This window comes from Hylobates moloch, unplaced genomic scaffold (assembly GCF_009828535.3).
Source record: "Hylobates moloch isolate HMO894 unplaced genomic scaffold, HMol_V3 SCAFFOLD_13, whole genome shotgun sequence".
In the NCBI taxonomy this organism is placed as follows: domain Eukaryota; kingdom Metazoa; phylum Chordata; class Mammalia; order Primates; family Hylobatidae; genus Hylobates; species Hylobates moloch.
Window position 1 is genome coordinate 51,467,379 of NW_026652288.1, and position 15,871 is coordinate 51,483,249.

The window sequence follows — 15,871 nt, forward strand, 5'->3', positions numbered from 1 at the left end:
ATTAAAACTAGTGCCATGGCCGGGCACGGTGGCTCACGCCTGTAATCCCAGCATGCTGGGAGGCTGAGGAGGGTGGATCACGAAGTCAGGAGTTCGAGACCAGCCTGGCCAATATGGTGAAACCCTGGCTCTACTAAAAATGCAAAAATTAGTGGGACGTGGAGGCATGTGCCTGTAGGTCCAGCTACTCAGGAGGCTGAGGCAGGAGAATCGCTTGAACCCGGCAGGCAGAGGTTGCAGTGAGCCGAGATTGCACCACTGCACTCCAGCCTGGGCAACAGAGCAAGACTCTGTCTCAAAAAAAACAAAAATAAAAAACAAAAAACAAAACACTAGTGCCACTCCAAGGATACCTGAGGCAGGAAGACAGGACGGACAGATGGTACCTGGCCAAAACACTCTCAAAGGGTCTATCACTACCCTTCCTTGGGCCTGTCTCTACTTAGCATTTGGGTGCCCCTTTCTCCTCCAGATTTCTCTGCTGAGGCCCAGCCAGGCCCAGCAGGCTTTGTCCTGTGTCTTTGCCTTTCTTTCCCAGGCACTCAAACTTGATCTCCTGTAACCTGTTCCTGTCACCACATAGCAGGAAGGGGGCAGTCATGCCGTGTCTTTAAATGTTCTCAGATAAACTATGCAAAACAGGATTTAAATGATGTATCTTTATTATACTGAGGTTAAATCAAAAGGAAATGTTTCATATAAAACACTGGGGAAAATCACTTTAAAAGAGTTATCCTAAGGATTAAATCTAACCTTGGAGGTAGAACAGTTATGAGGCTTCTAGCATCAATAAGACAGCTCCATGGGGTTACCGCAGAGAGACAGGCAAGCCATAGGCTATAGGAGCAGCCCCAATAAGATACTTGAGTCGGGGAGCTTGGCGGGCCTGGTTTACATAGTAGAGAAGGGGGGCCCCTGGGCCTGCTCCAAGCCAGCCCTGCAGCAGAGCTTCTGTGTAGCGGTCAATGTCACGGTCAGTCACATCCCAGAGATTACCCAGAAACAAGGGGCTGGGAAAAGAAAAGGGAGAAATACAAAGTAAGGGCTCTAAAACAGAATACATAGGAAAACACCATTGGTGGTGGGGGTGGGTGAGTGGAGAGGATTGAACCAATGAGAAAGTCCCTTGGCCCTTGGTTACAAGACGAAAACAGAAGGGAGCTAAGGGTTAATGGTTCAGACATGCCAGGGAACTAGGATAGGAGGAAAATGGGGCACAAGAGAGGCAGGATTCAGACCTGGGAAAGAACCTGGGGTGAGGGCAGGAGTCTTAATGCCCTAGGATGGGTCTTGCCCTTGGAGACTCACCAACCAGCCATGATGTACTTGAGCACGATGCCAGCCCCTTCCAGGTTTCCATGCACAGCCAGGGCCGCACTGCTACAGCCAAACAGCAGGGCCACTGCCCGACAGCTCAGCCGCAGGACAGCCTGCCCGTCAAGGAAGCGGGCACCAGCCCCATGCCCTGCATAGCTAAGGCAGAAGGAGGTGAGATGAGTCTTGAGCTAGCAGTACCTGGCCTCTGCCTGTGTCTCCAGAGGCTCTCAAGTCCCAAAGCAACCCATGATGATACCATCCTCAGGACTGCCCCTCTCCCCACATTCCTGCCTTAAGCACTCACATATACAAATCATGCTTTGTCAGGGCTTCCTGGACCTGTTCAGGTCTTGGCACCTCCCCAACCACTCCTCTCCAGCCAGCTTCACTGCAGGGAGAAGGCGGGTGTGAGAATAGGGAAATGCATGGCAGGGGTCAGGTGGCAAGGATGGCAGAGGGATCATTAGATAGAAGGTGGGCTGCAACAGCTGTTTCTGGAGAAAAGGCTTGTTGCCCCTGTATGTTGTCTACCCTTCCCCACTCCTCTTCTTGTCTTTGCTCCCCTGACCTGCTGAAATTGGCTCGAAATTGCTCCTCTGTGCTTGACAGGTTATTGTGAGGGTTCAGGACATAGAAGGTACTTCGCGGATCCACCCCTTGACTCAGCACTGGCGAGGCCCCATACTGAGGAGGAGACACTGGCAATTAGGATGCTTGTCTCACCAAGAGGCCCAAGCTCTAACAATCTCAGCCCCTTTCCATGTCTGAGCCATTCCTAGGACCCTCTCCTATCTTCTCAGGTTTCTCTGCCCTTCTTTGTTGAGGTCTTCCCCAATCGCCAGTCATCCCCAGACACCACTCACTGAACCCCACCTCTTTGATGATGGAGTAGCTGAGTAGGAAGCGGAAGGAGGGTAGCCGGGTGACAGGCAGTGCCTGGAGGCTGGGCATGCTTTCCCACGGCAGCTTCTGTAAGTCCTGGGCAAAAAGCACTAAGAGGTTACTGTCCCCAGCCAGGTATATGCAGAAGTCAGAAGGGGCATGGGGATGAGTTGGTACTCACTCCCCACTAGACACTGCCCCTCTGCCCCAGCTCCTTACCTTGTCTAGGACCAAGACAAGGTGGCTATTGCTTGGTACTGTCAGGCCCTGTAGACGTCCTACTGCCTCATTCAGGAGCTCCTGGGCTCGCTCTGGCTGGGTTGGGCACAGCCCATAGGCCAGGGCCTGAATGTCCTGAGGGGTGAGGGTACCAGCACCACTGAGCATGATCTGCAGGGGAACAGTGGTGGTGAGCACCATCTTCATTCATGATGGCTGCTGGGAAAGGATTAAGTCCAGTTTCTTCTCTTTCCCTGCTTTCTTTTTTTTTTGAGACAGTCTTGCTCTGTCGCCCAGGCTGGAGTGCAGTGGCGCAATCTAGGCTCACTGCAACCTCCACCTCCCGGGTTCAAGCGATTCTCCTGCCTCAGCCTCCCGTGTAGCTGGGACTACAGGCATGTGCCACCAAGCCCAGCTAATTTTTGTATTTTTAGTAGAGATGGGGTTTCACCCTGTTGGCCAGGATGGTCTCCACCTCTTTACCTTGTGATCCACCTGCCTCGGCCTCCCAAAGTGCTGGGGTTACAGGGGTAAGCCATGGCGCCTATCCTCTTTTTTTTTTTTTTTTTTTTTTTTGAGATGGAGTCTCGCTCTGTCACCCAGGCTGGAGTGCGGCGATCTCAGCTCACTGCAACCTCCGCCTCCCAGGTTCAAGCAATTCTCCTGCTACAGCCTCCCGAGTAGCTGGAATTACAGGTGCCTGCCATCACACCCAGCTAATCTTTGTATTTTCGTAGAGACAGGGTTTCACCATGTTGGCCAGGCTGGTCTCGAGCTCCTGAGCTCAAGCAATCCACCTGCCTCGGCCTCCCAAAGTGCTGGGATTACAGGTGCAAGCCACTGGGCCTGGCCCCCTTCCCTGCTTTCCTCACTCACTTTCAGCAGAGTGGGGTCAGGATATTTCCAGCCACATTCCTGTAGCAGCTCCTGTAGGCGGGAGGCCTCCTGGGCAGGGCCGGGCTCCTCACTGGACGGCAGCAGCAGCCCCTTCCAACAGCCCAGCACAGACTTCTCTAGGGAAGCGATGAGAACCTGAATGCAGAGGGCAGACCCTTCAGTCAGAGAGGAAACCGAGCTTCTTTCTCACAGGCACTGACATTTTGGAGATGAGAAAACGCGTTTTCCAATGTGCATGTCTGTCTTACGTATCTTTCTGTTAGTCATAGAAGGCAAGAATCTAGAAACTTTTTTCATTTTCTGAGACTGGGAGAGTATAGACTATTATCTATCCTTCTGTTGTGACAAATATGAACAGGTGGCAATGAAAGCTAAAACTAGGAATCTGATAGTTGGGTTTAAGTCCTTTCTTTTCTGCGTATCTTTAAGTATCCATTCCCATATATTCTTCAAGTTCTGGGCTCTGAAGTTCTCCCCAGGTGACATATTTTTAAATTTAGGTCTACACTTCCAGAAAGGATTTGAAGTGGCTTTAGCACTGACCCAGGCCCTCTGGTAGAGAAGACACTGGGACCCCCCGGGTCATTCCTAGGGCAGGCCTGACCCCACCCCAGGAGCACACACCTCCATCCTGTGGTCCAGTGCCAGCCGCCACGTCCACCATTCTCGCTTGTCAGTACAGCTGCTGTTCTCTTTCTGTGCCTTCTGGATGGCATCGAACTCATTCAGGACTGAACGCAGAGGAAGCTTTGGGAGATGGGGCTGTGAGAGCTCTGCTTGTCCACGTGATCACCATCTCTCCCTCCCTCAACACAGAATGTGAGCAGCTTGACCCGAAGCCCAATCCAGCCCAACTTTGCTCCATGGCCCAGGAATCCTACCTTGTTCTGGCCAGTGGGTATCTGCACACTCACTGGGGGACTGTCCTTTTCCAGCCGGGTCAGCAGGAGGGTGTTGCCCACGGTTCCGGGCTGGAGGGTGGCCAGGGCCAACACACACACAGTCACCCCTGACACACAAGATACAGCCAGAATCATTCAGCTGTTAAAGGAATTCCCTTCCCTGTCTTGGGCACTCAATCCCTATTCATCACTCAAGACAGCATCAAGAAGCCTTCCCTGGTCACTAGAGGTCAAGGTGCTCTCCCTTGCTCTAATAGCTCCCTGTGCACAGAGACCATGACTTGTACTTTGTGTCCCTCACAGCAACTAACAAAGTGAGGCACTCAAATCATGTGAATATGTTTCATGTTAGTACAGAAGACCCCAGTCATCTGAACTCACCTCTGAGGAAAGACACTGAATTTGCTGGTAATTCAAAGTTGAGGTTTAAAAAAAACAACAAACCTTCCTGATTTAAGAGGCTAACAGGTGAAAAGGTATGACGTAAGGGTCATACCTTATGTAATACATCTATGTAAACTAACCAATGCCTAAAACTCCTTCACCCAGCTCCTTAGTAAGAAGATGCAGAAGAGGACAGAGGAGCCGGCCAGAAGCCTGCCCGCTTACCACTGGGGATCAGAGCCAGGCGCTCCTGGAAACTCTCCTTTTCAGGCTGGGGGAAGTGGCCAGATCCCAAAGCCCTGAAGGAAAAGAGGCGCTGGATGCGGGCCAGGGGGACATCTCCAGGTGTCTCCTGAAGTCTCAGCCCCTGCAGCTGGTCTGCTATTTCAAGTGATCCTCGGTGCTTCTGGGCCTTGCTGCAAGCAACACAGGGAGGGGTGAGGTCCCATTCCTTCAAAGTCTGGACCTTCTCTCTAGTCTGCCCCAGCAGGAGTCTTGGGGGGATGGTCAGCACCCACCTGAGCTGTCTGTGGAGGTGGGTGAGCAGCTGGTGGCGACAGGTGATGGAGACAGACTCGGTGACAAGGAAAGCAGTGGCATAAGGATCCCGGTGGCCCAGGCACAAGGCCAGGAAGCGGCAGAGGTGGGCATAGAGCCCACTAGGAGGACAGTGACTAATGCCCCGGAAAGCAACACTCAGGGAGTCACAGATGGAGTCCAGGGTAGAAAGACCTAGAGGAATATCAGGACACTTGGTACAGCTGAATTCCTTATTTCACAGTTGATAGGAACTTTCCAAGAAGGAAGAGTCCCTATCTCATCTCCCACATGGCAAACAGCAACTACCATTTATGAAGGGCAATGTGCCAAGTGGGGTGCCATTCAACTAACAGGCATCAACTTATTCCACCATGCCCCTTAAACCCCATTTTTACAGAAGGAATAGAAGCTTGGAGAGGTTAAGTGACCTGCACACAGCTCATAGAGTGCTGGGGTTCAAACACAGGTTGAGGCTACTGGATCCAGATCAGAATCCAGCCTGGAAAGACAGAGGGGTCAAAAGCCCTAGAAGCTCAGCCCTATCCAAGTGACCAACGTCAGGGGTTGCATATTCACCAGTGGCTACGGGGGCTGAGGGGAGCCGGAGCCGAGGACCAAGGTCCTTGTCACTCTCCTTGTCTGGGCATGGGCTGGGCAGCTCCTTCTTGCTGGAATCCAGCCTCAGCAGCTCCCATTCTCCAGAAGCTGCCTCAGGGCCTGGCGCTGGAGCCTTCCCACCTGGGGAGAGAGCAGGCCTTTTTCACAGTGCTCCCTCCCCCTGCCATTCTCTTTGTTCTTCCTTCTGTAATCCACTCCCTTAGAGTCAGCAAAAGAACATTCTTCCTTTACTTCCTTGGCAGCACTTACTGCTTGTGCTTTGCCCCAGAACAAACCCCCAAAACATGCACCTTCCACCCCACCCTTGCTGTCCTACCTGAGGCTGAATCTTCCCCGTCAGAGCCCCTGAGGATCTCAAAGCTCATTTCTCTCCAGTTGTCAGTCAGTTCCTCCTCAGGGATGGTCCTCATGATCTCAGGGCCAGGCCTGGCCTGGTCACTGGCCCTCTGGGGATGCTGCTCCTCACAATGTCTTGATGCCACCTTCTTGGCCCTCCGGCTCCTGCCACTCAGGCCAGGGTTCCCAGGGGCACTACCCGGGGCAACCACAGCATCCGTCTTTAGGCTCAGGCCCTTCCTTGCTCGCCCCCGGCACCGGGAAGCAGTGCCCCGTCTCTTAGACTCCTCTGCCAGCCAGGCCTCAGCTGAGACAGGGTCTTCCAAGTCACTGTCATCACTGAAGTTCACCTGAGATCAGAGTGAAAGGGTGAAGGGCTAAGAGGTCTTCAGTGACAAGACACATTGTGACAGCAGGTGGCGCAGTGGAGGCACCATCAGGCACCATCGCACAGGACCCTGGAAGATTTCAGAACTAACTTCTCACATGACACCCAACACTCTAGATCAGGGGCAGAGACTCTTGGGTGTGGAAGGAGGGAGAAAATGAGGGAACAGAAGGTGGGATGAAAAGGTAAAAGGAACATTAGAGTTAAGGAAAATGTCTCTGTCCGAAACAAAGGGAGACTTGGAACTAGGTGTTGCTGTGAAAGATGTTGGCCTAGCGCAGTGGCTCACATCTGTAATCCCAGCACTTTGGGAGGCTGAGGCAGGCGGATCACCTGAGGTCAGGAGTTCGAGACCAGCCTGGCCATCATGGTAAAACCCCGTCTTTACTAAAAATACATAAATAAGCTGGGTGTGGTGGCACCTGCCTGTAATCCCAGCTACTCAGGAGGCTGAGGCAGAATTGCTTGAACCCGAGAGGTGGAGGTTGCAGTGAGCTGAGATCGCACCATTCACTCCAGCCTGGGCGACACAGTGAGACTCTGTCTCAAAAAAAAAAAAAGGCTGAGAGTGGTGGCTCATGCCTGTAATCCCAGCACTTTGGGAGGCCAAGGCGGGCGGATCACAAAGTCAGGAGATCAAGACCATCCTGGCTAACGCAGTGAAACCCCGTCTCTACTGAAAATACAAAAAGTTAGCTGGGCGTGGTGGCAGGCGCTTGTAGTCCCAGCTACTCGGGAGGCTGAGGCAGAAGAATGGCGTGAACCCGAGAGGCGGAGCTTGCAGTGAGCTGAGATTGCGCCACTGCACTCCAGCCTGGGCGACAGAGCGAGACTCCGTCTCAAAAAAACAACAAAAAACAAACAAAAAAGCAAGATGTTGGGGTACTGCAGATAGCAGATTAAAGTTCCACTAGGCCCTGGGGAGCTATTCCACAGGGACACTTGCTCTATGAAACACTCTCCTCCAGGACTAACCCCATCCAACACCATCACCACCACCTCGCAACAGTCCCACCTCACCTTGAGGCGCGTCTGGACTCTCTGTTGTACCCTGGGGGCCTGGGGAACTTCAGGCTTGCTCTTTGTAGGGCAGACTTCCTCAAACACCGTGAAGGGGACATGAGGGCCAGCTTGCCTGATCCGGCCTGGGGGTTTAGGTGTGCAGGGCGGTCCTCTACCTTCCAGACCTTTCTGAGAGGTATTATTGAGGCGCAGGGGAGCAGAGGCTACCTGTTGGCACCCTCGTCCAGAACGTTTTTGGCCCTGAGTCTTAGAGGGCTCTGAGCCAGGGACACTTTTTATTAATGGTGGCCGCCAGCCCCAGGAGCTTGCAAAAAGTTGGGTAGTACAGTAGCTGAGGCCAGCTAGTTTTGTGAGGGCCCAAATCAAGAGCAGGCTGGCCCGCCAGGGCTCTAGGTGGGGTATCCGTGCTGCTACAAACTTCAGCCCTGACTCTAGAACCTTCTGCAGGCTCTTGTTTGATGGCTGGCTCAGGCCCTCCAGGGCCAACAGTGTGTATGCTTGAGCCAAGATCTCATCCAAGAGGCTTGGAACCAAGGAGGGGGGTGTTTTATGATTCAGGGAAGCTTGGAGAGCTTGGGTAAGGCGCTCGGTGGCTTCAGGACAGTCCTTCAGCACTACCTGCAGCAGATCCAGACCCTGGGCCTGGTGGCCCATGGCCAGCCTCACCCCTGCCGTGACCAATACCCAGCGCAGACAGACTGCTGTGAGGACAGGGCTGGCGCAGATCGAGCAGTCACAGGTGGGTGAATGGGACAGGAAGTTGGGTATGGGCTGGGGCTTGGTTTTCAAGACTGGGGAGGAGTTTGTAGAAGGTGCTATGGGGCCAGGCTCCTTGGCCACAGTGGCCACCAGCTCTAGGGCAGGGCCTCTTAGGAAGAGCTCCTCCTCTGGGAGCTGTGTAGGACAGGGGACCCGGGCCTGCTGCTTCCCCTTCTGCAGGTGGACCTTCTTCACAGAGTCCAGGTGCTGAGTCACCCCACCAAACTCTGGGGAGAAGGCAGAACAAGAATTACAAAACGGGGAGAAATGGCATCAAGCACTTCCTGAGCAACCTTGGGGCCCAATTCTCTAATATATGTGTTTTATATGCATACATGTATATATATGTGTATATATATGTATTACTGTATAACATATCAAATATTAGTATGGCTTATTATTTTTTAGGTAAAATCTTTTTTTTTTTTTTTTTTCTTTTTTTTTGAGACGGAGTCTCTCTCTGTCGCCCAGGCTGGAGTGCAGTGGCACGATCTCGGCTCACTGCAAGCTCCGCCTCCCGGGTTCACGCCATTCTCCTGCCTCAGCCTCCCGAGTAGCTGGGACGACAGGCGCCCGCCATTACGCCTGGCTAATTTTTTGTATTTTTTTGGTGGAGACGGGGTTTCACCATGTTAGCCAGGATGGTCTCGATCTCCTGACCTCGTGATCCACCTGCCTCGGAGGTAAAATCTTTGTTTTCTTTCCAACCAACAGTGGATCAAATGCAGGCCACAAAGCCCCCACACCTGCAGCTCAGGGGCCACATGGCTGAGAAAAGCAGGCTGGCCCCAGCAAGCCCACACTTGAATCTGCCTCCTACCCTGTGATCCTGGCCCCAAACATTGACTTCTCAACTTTCTCATTTAACAAATGAAAATAATCTATGCTCCCACCCAGCTTTATGGGGTCTAGTGTGGGGCAAATGAAGTACTAGAAGTATATGTGATTGAGGAGACAAAATATGCCATCAATGCAATGTTTTATTATTAGCTTCAGCCCTCCTGAGGATATGTTTGTGCTACTCAATATAGTAGCCACTAGCCATGTGGCTACTGAGCACATGAAGTGTGGCTAGTGTGACTGAGGACCTGAATTCTAAATATTATCTTTCTTTCTTTCCTTTTTTTTTTTTTTTTTTTTTTGAGTCAGAGTCTCACACTGTCGCCCGGGCTGGAGTGCAATGGTACGATCTCGCTCACTGCAACCTCCGCCTCCCGGGTTCAAGTGATTCTCCTGCCTCAGCCTTCCGAGTAGCTGGGATTACAGGTGCCCGCCACCACGCTTGGCTAATTTTTGTATTATTAGTAGAGATGGGGTTTCACTATGTTGGCCAGGCAGGTCTCAAACTCCTGACCCCATGATCTGCCTGCCTCAGCCTCCCAAAGTGCTAGGATTACAGGCGTGAGCCACCGAGCCTGGCCCTAAGTATTATCTAAATCAAATTTAAATAGCCAAAATGTATTAGGAAGCACTGAAAACTAGAACTAGGGTAAGTCTGGGACAGGCTTTCTGAAAGAGGGAGACCAACAGTTGGACTAAAGTCAAGGGAACGTTGCCCTGGGACCAGAAGTCAGTATCTGATTAAAAAGGGAACAAAGGCTGGGCGCGGTGGCTCATGCCTGTAATCCCAGCACTTTAGGAGGCCGGGGCGGGTGGATCACCTGAGGTCAGGAGTTCAAAACCAAGCTGGCCAACATGGTGAAACCTCGTCTCTACTACAAATAAAAAAAAATTATCCGGGCGTGGTGGCGCATGCCTGTAGTCCCAGCTACTTGGGAGGCTGAGGCAGGAGAATCACTTGAACCTAGGAGGCAGAGGTTGCAGTGAGCCAAGATCACGCCACTGCACTCCAGCCTGGGTAATAAAACGAGAGTCTGTCTCAAAAATAAAAAAAGGCAACGAAACCTTTACACAGAAAGATGTGCTGTAGTGTGTGTCATTTCAGCACCGCCTATGGTCATGGGGACATGGCTGCTCACCTGTGCAAGACTCAAGCAAGAACAGAACCTGCCGCAGGTCCGACTGACAGAGATCAATGTCATTGTGGGCCAGCTCCAGCTCGCCCTTCAGCACCAGGAACAGGGCACACCTTGTTGAGAGAGGAGAGGAGAACCAATCAGAGGAATCCTTTGTTTTCCTGGAGAGTCTTTTTCTTTGCCTCTTTCCCAGGCTGAGCTACCTTAGTCCTTCCCTGCCTCCAAAAGGCATTCACTCCCTTAAGCTGACTTAAAGGCTCCCTGGGGAAAACCCTCTACACTTCTCTCTAATCCCAACTCTCCTTGTGCCTTGGGACAGGATTTCCCAAACTGCATTCCTCAGTAAAAGAATCCTGTGGGAAAACATTCTTAGGGAAACACTGTACACTAGATCTCCCTTTTGGAGATTTGCAAGGCTTATCCGCATACTGAAGGACATGAGAGTCCTACAGGAAATAAAAACATCTAACCTTGATTAACTCAGCATTTCCCACTTATTTAGCCGTGGAATGCCTTTTTCCACGAATGCATCTAAACATAGCATGTAATCTGTGGAACAGTTTGGAATCCATTTTCAAGGGTGCATAGCACTCTGGTGCCATCATTGCCGTATCCTCTGGCCCTGTACTCACTGGCGTGGTATCTGCAGCTTTGTTGTAAGTTTTAGGGCCTCCAAGCAAAAGGCCTTGGCTTCACTCACACTACCCAGGCGGCCCAGGTGGCAGACCAGCTTCTCTGAGCAGCTCAGCACCTCTGAAAGAACCTGCCATTTTTGTACCAGATTTTCACCTGTAGCAAAAGAGACAAGACCACCATCCCTCAGCCACGGTGTGGATCCTCTGGAGAAAAAACCGCAGCCCTCTTATATAGCCTGTCCATTCCAACAGGGCCCTGCTGTCCTCCCCAGACTCACCATAGTCCAGAAACGATGTCTCCACAGCTGCTTTCTGAGTTGAGAGAATGTCACTGCCCATCAGCAGGAGGATGATGCTTCGGAGGAGCTTATGGGAGTCTATGAGAGCTATCTCAGGTGTCTGCCAGCCTGTGGTGGGTGGGGTGAAAAAGGGAGAGGATGCAGCCAGAACTTCACCACCTTCAGCTACTAAGGCAGCAAAGCCTGCTTCCCATGCTTCCTTCTGCATTAAGGCAGGCAGAGCTAATCAATCTCATAACTCCTTCCCTCTGAGATCCCATGGGGTCTCAGAATCCTTTCAGCTGGCTGGGCGCAGTGGCCCAAGCCTGTAATCCCAGCATTTTGGGAGGCTGAGGCAGACGGATAACCGGAGGTCAGGAGTTTGAGACCAGCCTGGCCAACATGGTGAAACCCCATTTCTACCAATAATACAAAGATTAGCCAGGCGTAGTGGCGCATGCCAGTAATCCCAGCTACTCAGGAGGCTGAGGCAGGAGAATCGCTTGAACCTGGGAGGCAGAGGTTGCAGTGAGCTGAGATTGCACCATTGCACTCCAGCCTGGGTGACAAGAGCGAAACTCCGTCTCAGAAAAAAAAAAAAGAAAAAAAAAATCCTTTCAGCCTAGTATTCCAGGCAGTCACCAATTGTTTAGAGTCAGCAGGCAAACTGAAACCCATCTGCTACCCCAGGCGTACTCTGTGCAGGTTCTAGGTAGGCTGGGCCACACAGTTAGCCGGCAGAGGGGATGAGGTTTGAGAAGAGCTGACAGCAGACAAACTATACACGTCATCCAAGGGGGGCCATCCACCCTATTCTTTCACCTTGGGCACAGAGCTGCTCCCACAGGGAGTGTGAGAGGCTGTTTGACGGGAGGCTAAGGTAAGCTGCCACCAGCTGCAGGACCTGGACACGCAGCAAGTACCAAGCCTTGGAGGACTTCTGGAGGGCAGGATCCCGAAGCACAGACAGCAGCAGAGAGACACCCTCGGTCACCTGAAGGAGAGAAGGGGCCAGAGGAGGCAGTAAGTGCAGTCAGGCACTCCAGAACTTGAGAGGCCCTGGAGATTATGTGGCCCCATCCCTGAAGGCCCTGGGTATTAGAAAGATTTTATAATTTTCTGAATATTTGCCTGGCTTTCGAGATCTCCCTGGACCTAGGCAGAATGTTCCTGACCCTGAGAAGCAGTAACAGTTCCTAGCTTTGCCCTCACCAGTGACTTGTCCGCCAATTTAGGAATGATAAAAACGTAGAGAAGAAACTAGAGCATGAGAGGGCAGAAGACGTGCCCAAGTTACCCAACTAGTTTGGGAGAAAACTCAAGTCTTTGCGATCCCCTGGATTTCTAGTCCAGAGCTCCCATGCCTTCCCAGGATCACTGCTGTCCCAGCTTTTCATCACAGGACAGACTTTCCCCCTTGCCCCTGAAGAAGGAAAAGGACTGTATCTCTACCAGAGGAGGACTGGTGAGCAAATCGCTGGCGAGGGCAAGGCTAGGAAATATGCCTGCCTCTCAGGGTCAGGAACGTACTGCCTAGCTCCAGGGAAATCTCAAAAGCCAGGCAAATATCAAGAAAATCCTAAATTCTTTCTAATACCCAGGGCCTTCGGAGATTAAGAAAGTGAGAAATACCTTCTGGTGAGTCCAGTAGAGTCGACTTCGAAGCAGATCACAGGTCAGGGAAAGGAGCAGGTATGTGTCAGTGGTCTGATCGAGATACTTCAGGCTCGACACTGCCTCTTCCAGGTGTAACTAAGGAAGCAATCAGAGGGCACATGAGGAAAGGCAGTCAGGCTCTTCAAATGAAAGTGGAGTAAATAAGGGTGGCCACATGGCTAACGCCTGTAATCCCAGGACTTTGAGAGGCCAAGGTGGGCGGATCACCTGAGGTCCGGAGTTCAAGACCAGCCTGGCCAACATGATGACACCCCCGTCTCTACTAAAAATACAAAAATTAGCCGGGCATGGTGGCACACGCCTGTAATCCCAGCTACTTGGGAGGCTGAGGCATGAGAATCACTTGAACCCGAGAGGCAGAGGTTGCAGTGAATGGAGATCGTGCCACTGCACTCCAGCCTGGGCAACAGAGTGAGACTCCGTCTCAAAAAAAAAAAAAAAAAAAAAAAAGTGGAGTAAAGCATTTACAAGCAAAATGTTCAACATGTCCAATAAATAATACATTATTTCAGATATTATAATCTGCATAGGAGTTACTGATTCACTCTCTAAAATGTCCATTTAACACTTGGTTAACCACTTTTTTTTTTTTAGGATGGAGTTTCGCTCTTGTTGCCCAGGCTGGAGTGCAATGGTGTGATCTTGGCTCACCGCAACCTCGGCCTCCTGGGATCAAGTGATCTCCTGTCTCAGCCTCCCGGGTAGCTAGGATTACAGGCATGCGCCACCATACCTGGCTAATTTTGTATTTTTAGTAGAGACGGGGTTTCTCCATGTTGGTCAGGCTGGTCTCCAACTCCCGACCTCAGGTGATCTGCCCACCTCGGCCTCCCAAAATGCTGGGATTACAGGTGTGAGCCACTGCGCCCAGCCTGGTTAACCACTTTTAGATTAAAGCTATATAGAGAGTAAACAATAGCTGGGCATGGTGGCTCATGCCTGTATTATCAGTACTTTGGGGGGCTGAGGTGGGAGATCACTTGAGTCCAGGGGTTCAAGACCAGCCTGGGCAACATAGTGAGACTCTGTCTTTACAAAACATTTAAAAATTAGCCAGGTGTGGTGGCATGTACCTGTAGTCCCAGTTACTCGGGAGGGTGATGTGGGAGGATCACTGCAGCACAGAAGGTCAAAGCTGCCGTGAGCCATGATCATGCTACTGCACTCTGGCCTGGGCAACACAGTGAGACCCTGTCTCAAAAAATGAATAGAATAAATTTTAAAAAATAAGCAGGCTGCTAGGCACAGTGGCTCATGCCTGTAATCCCAGCACTTTGGGAGGCTGAGGCAGAACTGCTTGAACCCGGGAGGCGGAGGATGCAGTGAGCCGAGACTGAGCCACTGCACTCCAGCCTGGGCGACAGAGCGAGACTCCATCACAAAAAAAAAAAAAGAGAATTACTATATTTTGGCCAGATGCGGTGGCTCACGCCTGTAATCCCAGCACTTTGGGAGGCCAAGGCGGGCGGATCATCTGAGCTCAGGGGTTCGAGACCAGCGTGGCCAACGTAGTGAAACTGCGACTCTACTAAAAATACAAAAATTAGCCAGGCGTGGTGGCAGGTGCTTGTAATCCCAGCTACTCGGGAGGCTGAGGCAGGAGAATCATTTGAACTCAGGAGGTGGAAGTTTCAGTGAGCCGAGATCGCGCCATTGCACTCCAGCCTGGGCAACAAGAGCGAAACTCCATCTCAAAAAAAAAAAAAGAAAAGAATTAACTATATTTTGTAAATGGAAATGACACCACTAAAAACAGAATGCTATAAACAGAATGATGTCTTCTGTTTCCAAAGTCAATATACTAGAGTGATGCAAAAATAGTAAGAGTGAGATACTTTGTGGCAAAGTTATCCAGGGGTAAACACTGCAGCCGTAAGCGCTGGCAAGTATTATTGGGGCAAAAGGGAACAGGGTTAAGCAGGAAAGAGATTAGATCACACCCGTGCCTACCAGTGGTCGTTAAGAAGATGAAGTAGAAAAGGGAGAAACTGGAGGCAAGGAGACCAACAAGGAGACACCGTGATAGCTTTACATGAGCAATGAAGCATCAACTAGGGCAACAGAACCAGTTAGGAAATACAAGACTGGCGGTAGGTTCCTGCAGCAGTCTGTAAACTTAATGAACAACTGGTTTTGCAGGAAGGACAAAGATGACTCCCCTTCTTACAGCTGCCTCCAACTGCTCCACACTCCACAATTCTCCAGTCAGTTGTGGTGGTAAAAGGCCGAGAAGCTGCCCCTTTGAGATCCTGTCTTCTCGGAGAAGAGGTGGGCCTCTAAAGCTACAGGCCCCCTGCAGCCCCCAGACTAGGCTGGTTGGGCACTCACCTGGGCATAGCTGGGACAGCCGAGGGTCAGGAGGAGCTGGGTGATGTGGCAGGAGGAGCCAGCTGCCTTTGAGTGGTCCTTCAGTCTCTCAGAGACAATCCGTAGCAGCAGGAGGACCTCCAGAGCTTGCATGGGCTGGTCAGCAGAAGCAGCCAAGTTTACTCCACCCCTGCTCAAGCCTCTATTTCTACCCTCTGCTCCCCAGCCCTTTGGGACCTTGGACTTTAGTTTGACCTCAGGGCCTGGGTGGAATGTGGTTACCCAGAGGAAGCAATCATCACCCTGCCCCTACTGTTTTAAAGCCTAGATGCCATTCATCATCAATAGCCAGGATTTTCTGAGTTCTTACTATGTGCCAGGCACTGTGCCCAGGCTTACATGCATCAGTGCATTTAACCTTCATAACAAGTCTAATCCCAATTTTACAGTACAGGAAACTAAGACTCACATGGGTTAAGTTGCTTGTCTAAGTTCACATAAAAGGTATGTGGCAGAACCAAGTCTCAAATCTAGGGCTGAGGTAGCTTCCCCTGCTAGAAATATGGTCTAATAGCTCGTAGTTAACAGCACGTATAAAGGCTTTTTTTGTTTGTTTGTTTCCTAATGTGGAGTCTAGGGTAGAGCTTCAGGAAGTTTGTGAAACTCCCTGAAATAAGAATGTACATGGCCTTATAGGCCAGGCACAGTGGCTCATGCCTATAACCCCAGCACT

At 51.3% G+C, this 15,871-nt stretch overlaps 1 protein-coding gene across 2 annotated transcripts; it reads right to left on the reverse strand.

Annotated features, from left to right (window-relative positions):
- Positions 1 to 644: 644 nt before the first annotated feature.
- ESPL1 (extra spindle pole bodies like 1, separase) lies at positions 645 to 15,291 on the reverse strand. Of its 2 annotated transcripts, none has more exons than XM_058426950.1 (20): positions 15,160 to 15,291; positions 12,787 to 12,906; positions 11,977 to 12,148; positions 11,155 to 11,283; positions 10,874 to 11,030; positions 10,245 to 10,354; positions 7,504 to 7,628; positions 6,076 to 6,445; positions 5,718 to 5,879; positions 5,120 to 5,333; positions 4,827 to 5,017; positions 4,197 to 4,324; positions 3,940 to 4,062; positions 3,295 to 3,450; positions 2,419 to 2,589; positions 2,191 to 2,295; positions 1,886 to 2,001; positions 1,622 to 1,705; positions 1,309 to 1,473; positions 645 to 1,010 (listed from the first exon to the last, which is right to left on the reverse strand). In XM_058426950.1, exons 1-20 carry the CDS (start codon positions 15,289 to 15,291, stop codon positions 809 to 811), a joined length of 3,132 nt encoding a protein of 1,043 aa, XP_058282933.1. In that variant the 3' UTR covers positions 645 to 808. The 2 variants fall into 2 exon arrangements, with proteins under 2 accessions (XP_058282933.1, XP_032029505.1); XM_032173614.2 differs by having other exon boundaries at positions 2,419 to 2,553; positions 7,504 to 8,492.
- Between the last annotated feature and the right edge of the window lie 580 nt (positions 15,292 to 15,871).

Bases quoted from the DNA above. Each gene is read 5' to 3' on its own strand.
- ESPL1 (XM_032173614.2), bottom strand. From the start codon at position 15,291: ATGCAAGCTCTGGAGGTCCTCCTGCTGCTACGGATTGTCTCTGAGAGA. The intron at 10,355-10,873 runs GTGAGTACAGGG...TCTCTCAACAAG, and splicing joins AAGCTGCAGATACCACGCCA to GTGTGCCCTGTTCCTGGTGC. The intron at 4,325-4,826 runs GTAAGCGGGCAG...CTTGTGTGTCAG, and splicing joins CCTGGCTCTGATCCCCAGTG to GGGTGACTGTGTGTGTGTTG.